This window comes from Pezoporus wallicus, unplaced genomic scaffold (assembly GCF_028554395.1).
Source record: "Pezoporus wallicus isolate ANWC-B61680 ecotype Strahan unplaced genomic scaffold, APGP_CSIRO_Pwel_v1 contig_14587, whole genome shotgun sequence".
NCBI classification, from domain to species: Eukaryota; Metazoa; Chordata; class Aves; order Psittaciformes; family Psittacidae; genus Pezoporus; species Pezoporus wallicus.
The window spans coordinates 1-5,500 of NW_026642049.1; the positions used below are offsets into that span (position 1 = coordinate 1).

Consider the following 5,500-nt stretch of genomic DNA (forward strand, 5'->3'; position numbering starts at 1 on the left):
CCGGGCTGAAGGAGCCGGGGGGCCCGGGGGCCGCCCCCCCCTTCCGGCGGCGCCTCTTGGGGGGCTCCGGGGGGGGGCTGGGGGGCGCGGGGGGGGGGTTGGGGGGCGGCTCCTTCTCGGGGGGCTCGTTCTCAGCATTGCCGGGGGTGGGGGCGTCCGTGGGGCTGCCCTCGTCCTGGGGGGCAATGGGGGGGGTTAGGGGGCGCTATGGGGTGGCTATGGGGTGCAATGGGGTGGCTATGGGGTGGCTATGGGGCTCTATGGTTTGCTATGAGGCGCTATAGGGTGGCTATGGGGTGCAATGGGGTGGCTATGGGGTGGCTATGGGGCTCTACGGTTTGCTATGGGGCGCTATAGGGTGGCTATGGGGCACTATGGGGTGGCTATGGGGCTCTACAGTTTGCTATGGGGCGCTATGGGGTGCAATGGGGCGCTATGGGGTGGCTATGGGGCTCTACGGTTTGCTATGGGGCGCTATGGGGAGGCTATGGGGTGCTGTGGGGTGCTGTGGGGTGGCTATGGGGCTCTACGGTTTGCTATGGGGCGCTATAGGGTGGCTATGGGGTGGCTATGGGGCACTATGGGGCTCTACAGTTTGCTATGGGGTGCTATGGGGTGCAATGGGGCACTGTGGGGTGGCTATGGGGCTCTATGGTTTGCTATGGGGCGCTATGGGGAGGCTATGGGGTGCTGTGGGGTGGCTATGGGGCTCTACGTTTTGCTATGGGGCGCTATGGGGAGGCTATGGGGTGCAATGGGGTGCTATGGGGTGGCTATGGGGCGCTATGGGGCACTATGGGGTGGCTATGGGGCTCTACGGTTTGCTATGGGGGGCTATGGGGTCGCTATGTGGTGCAATGGGGCACTAGGGTGGCTGTGGGGCTCAATGGTTTGCTATGGGGCGGCTATGGGGTGCAATGGGGCGCTATTTGGAGGCTATGGGGCGCTATGGGGTGGCTATGGGGCTCTATGGGGTGGCTATGGGGTGCAATGGGGCTCTATGGCTTGCTATGGGGCACTATGGGAGGCTATGGGGCAATATGGGTTCCTATGGGGTGCTTTGGGATGCTATGGGGCACTATGGAGAGCTATTGGGTGCTATGGGAGGCTATGGGGCTCTATGGTTTGCTATGGGGCGCTATGGGGAGGCTATGGGGTGCTGTGGGGTGGCTATGGGGCTCTATGGTTTGCTATGGGGCGCTATGGGGAGGCTATGGGGTGCAATGGGGTGCTATGGGGTGGCTATGGGGCGCTATGGGGCTCTACGGTTTGCTATGGGGTGGCTATGGGGCTCTACGGTTTGCTATGGGGCACTATAGAGTGGCTATGGGGTGCAATGGGGCACTATGGGGTGGCTATGGGGTGCTATGGGGTGGCTATGGGGTGCAATGGGGCACTATGGGGCTCTACGGTTTGCGATGGGGCTCTATGGTTTGCTATGGGGCGCCATGGGGAGGCTATGGGGTGCTGTGGGGTGCTGTGGCATGGCTATGGGGCTCTATGGTTTGCTATGGGGTGCTATAGGGTGGCTATGGGGCACTATGCGGTGGCTATGGGGCTCTACAGTTTGCTATGGGGCGCTATGGGGCGGCTATGGGGTGCAATGGGGCACTATGGGGTGGCTATGGGGCTCTACGGTTTGCTATGGGGCGCTATGGGGCGGCTATGGGGTGCAATGGGGCGCTATTTGGAGGCTATGGGGCGCTATGGGGTGGCTATGGGGGTGCAATGGGGTGCTATTTGGAGGCTATGGGGCACTATGGGGTGGCTATGGAGCTCTACGGTTTGCTATGGGGCGCTATGGGGCGGCTATGGGGTGCAATGGGGCGCTATTTGGAGGCTATGGGGCGCTATGGGGTGGCTATGGGGCGGCTATGGGGTGCAATGGGGCGCTATTTGGAGGCTATGGGGCACTATGGGGTGGCTATGGGGCTCTAAGGTTTGCTACGGGGCTCTATGGGGTGGGTACGGGGCTCGATGGCATGCTATGGGGCGCTATGGGGTCTACGGGGCGCTATGGGGTGCTATGGGTGTCTATGGAATAGCTATAGGAGTCTATGGGGTGCTATGGGGCTGTCTATAGGGATCTATGGGGCTCCATGGGGTACTATGGAGTTCTATAGAGATCCTATTAAGGGGCCCTATGAGTCTCGTTTCTATGGGTCTCTATGGGTCGCTATGGGTCTGTACTGGTTGCTATGGGGCGCCGTGGGCCTCTATGGAGTGCTCTAATGTATCTGGGAGGCTCCATAAAGTCTCTATGGGGCTCTATGGGGCACTTCGGCTATCTATGGGGCTCTGTGGTCTCTATGATCCATACAGGTCTCTATGGGTCCCTATAGGTCTCCATGGGTCCCTATGGGTCTCTATGGGACCCTATGGGTCTCTATAGGTCTCCATGGGTCCCTATAAGTTCCTATGGGTCCCTATGGCTATCTATGGGTCCCAATGGCACTCTATGTGTCCCTATGGTACCTATGGGTCTCTATGGGTCCCTATGGTCTCTATGGGTCTCTATGGGTCCCTATGGTCCCTATGATCTCTATGGTCTCTATGGTCCCTATGGGTCCCTATGGGTCTCTATGGGTCCCTATGGGTCTCTATGGGTCGCTATGGGTCTCTATGATCTCTATGGGTCCCTATGGGTCGCTATGGTCCCTATGGGTCTCTATGGGTCGCTATGGGTCCCTATGATCTCTATGAGTCGCTATGGTCCCTATGGGTCTCTATGGGTCCCTATGGGTTGCTATGGGTCGCTATGGGTCCCTATGATCTCTATGGGTCGCTAGGGGTTTCTATGAGTCCCTATGATCTCTATGGGTCGCTATGGTCCCTATGGGTCCCTATGGGTCCCTATGGGTCTCTATGTGTCTCTATGTGTCTCTATGGGTCTCTATGGGTCCCTATGGTCCCTATGGGTCTCTATGGGTCTCTATGGTCCCTATGGGTCTCTATGGGTCTCTATGGGTCTCTATGGGTCTCTATGGGTCTCTATGGTCCCTATGGGTCTCTATGTGTCTCTATGTGTCTCTATGGGTCTCTATGGGTCCCTATGGTCCCTATGGGTCTCTATGGGTCTCTATGGGTCTCTATGGGTCTCTATGGGTCGCTATGGGTCCCACCTGCAGCAGCACTGTGAGCTGCCCCTGCCGGAAGTCGTCCCCGTACGAGTCCAGGACCTTCATGAGGAACCTGCAGGGGGCGGAGTCAGCGGGGGGGGCGTGGCCACATGGGAGGGGGCGTGTCCCCGCGCTGACCCCGCCCCCTCTCACCTGCGCTCCCGCTGCAGGCGCCGCGTGACCTGCGTGACCCGGCGGAGGCGAGACAGCGACCAATCATTGACCTGCGGGGGCGGGGCTTGGATCAGAGGGGGCGGGGCTAAAAGGGGAGGGGCTAAAGGGGAAAGGGGGCGTGGCTTAAAGGGAGCAGGGTGGGGGAGGCAAGGGAGGGTGGGGGCGCAAGGGGGCGTGGCCTGGGGCAGGGGGCGGAGCCAACCCCTTCTCATCCAATGGGGAGGGTTGAGGAGCGCAAAGGGGCAGAGCTTGGGTTGAATGTGGGGGGGGGATACGGGGAGGGGGCGTGGTTAGGGAGGGCGGGGACTAAAGGAGGGGGCGGGGCCAGCCCTCCCATTGCATCCAATGGGGGAGGGTGGTTGGGATCTCAAAGGGGGTGGAGCTTGGGATTTAAGGGGGCGTGGCTTGGAAGGGGGGGGTGGAGCCTGCCCAAGTCACATCCAATGGGGGTGGAGTTATTTGGTCATAAGGGGGCGTGGCCAGACTAAGGGGGCGGAGCCACCCCTCCCATCCCTTGCAGTGGGATGGAGAACAACATAAAAGGGGTGGAGCTTGGACTATGAGGGGGCGTGGCCAAAGCGAAGAGGGCGTGGTCAGGCTAAGAGGGCGGGGCTAAGACTAAATGGGGGCGCGGCCAAAGCGAAGGGGGCGGAGCCAAGACTAAAAGGGGTGTGGCCAAAGTGAAGGAGGCGTGGCCCGACTAAGGGGGCGGAGCCAACCCTCCCAGCCCTTGGGGGGGGACACGACACAATAAGGGGGCGGAGATTGGACTAAATGGGGGCGTGGCTCCAAAGGGGGCGTGGCCTGGGTAAGGGAGGCAGAGCCAACCCTCCTATCCCTTGCAAAGGGAGGGGGCGCCGACGACACAATAAAGGGGGCGGAGCTTGGACTAAATGTGGGAGTGGCCAACGGGGGCGTGGGTCCAAAGGGGGCGTGGTCTTGGTAAGGGAGGCAGAGCCAAACCTCCCATCCCTTGCAATGGAAGGGGGAGAAGACGACACAATAAAGGGGGCGGAGCTTGGACTAAATGGGGGCGTGGTCAAGGGGGGCGTGGCTCCAAAGGGGGCGTGGCTTGGGTAAGGCCCCCCCCCCCGGGCGTGGCCAACCCTCCCATCCCTTGCAATGGGGGGGGGGAAGACAGCACAACGAAGTGGGCGGAGCTCGGATTAAAATGGGGCGTGGCCAAATTGGGTGTGGCCTCAAGGGGGCGTGGCCTCACCTGCTCGATCTCCCGCACCCTCCTGGCCAGCGCCTGCAGCTTCCGGAGCTCCAGGTCCCGGCGGCGCCGCGCGGCCTCGGCCTCTTCCTCCCCCCCTTCCTCTTCCTCTTCCTCCTCTTCTTCCTCCTCTTCCTCCTCCTCGTCCCCGCCCCCGGCCCCTCCCACCCCCGGGGCCACGCCCCCACGGCGAGGCCCCGCCCCTAACCCCGCCCCTTCGAACTCCACCTCCAGGATGTGGCCCCCGAAGAGAGGGGGCAGGGCCAGCTCCGAGCCCGGGGCCGAGAACTCCTCGAAGGCCACGTCCGCCATGGGGCTGGGGGGGGGGAGACCCATAGGGAGCAGTTATAGACCCATAGACCCCATTATAGCCCCATTATTGCCCCATAGAACCCCATTATTGCCCCATAAAACCCCATTATTGCCCCATAGACCCCATTATAGCCCCATTATTGCCCCATAGACCCCATTATAGCCCCATTATTGCCCCATAGACCCCATTATTGCCCCATTTTTGCACCATAGAGCCCATTATAGCCCCATAGAACCCCATTATAGCCCCATTATTGCCCCATAGAACCCCATTATTGCCCCCTAGACCCCATTATTGCCCCATAGACCCCATTATAGCCCCATTATTGCCCCATAGAACCCCATTATTGCCCCATAGGGACCCATTATTGCCCCATAGGGACCCATTATAGCCCCATAGAGCCCATTGTAACGCCATAGAGCCCCATTATTGCCCCATAGAGACCCCTTATAGCCTCATTATTGCCCCATAGAACCCCATTATTGCCCCATAGGGACCCATTATAGCCCCATAGACCCCATTATAACCCCATAGAGCCCCATTATACCCCCCTAGAGACCCATTATAACCCCATAGGGACCCATGGATCCCCATTAGAGCCCCATAGAGCCCCATTATAACCCCACAGAGCCACATTACCGCCCCATAGAGCCCCATTATAGCCCCATAGAGCCCCAT

General features: G+C 60.3%; 1 protein-coding gene across 1 annotated transcript; it reads right to left on the reverse strand.

The window, feature by feature from the left end:
* Positions 1-6: 6 nt before the first annotated feature.
* TFPT (TCF3 fusion partner) lies at positions 7-4,828 on the reverse strand (the record flags this gene model as incomplete). Its single annotated transcript, XM_057426547.1, has 5 exons — positions 4,698-4,828; positions 4,513-4,640; positions 3,273-3,343; positions 3,123-3,192; positions 7-175 (listed from the first exon to the last, which is right to left on the reverse strand). Coding segments are annotated over exons 1-5 (562 nt in total), but the record flags the coding sequence as incomplete, so codon positions are not given.
* Positions 4,829-5,500: the final 672 nt, after the last annotated feature.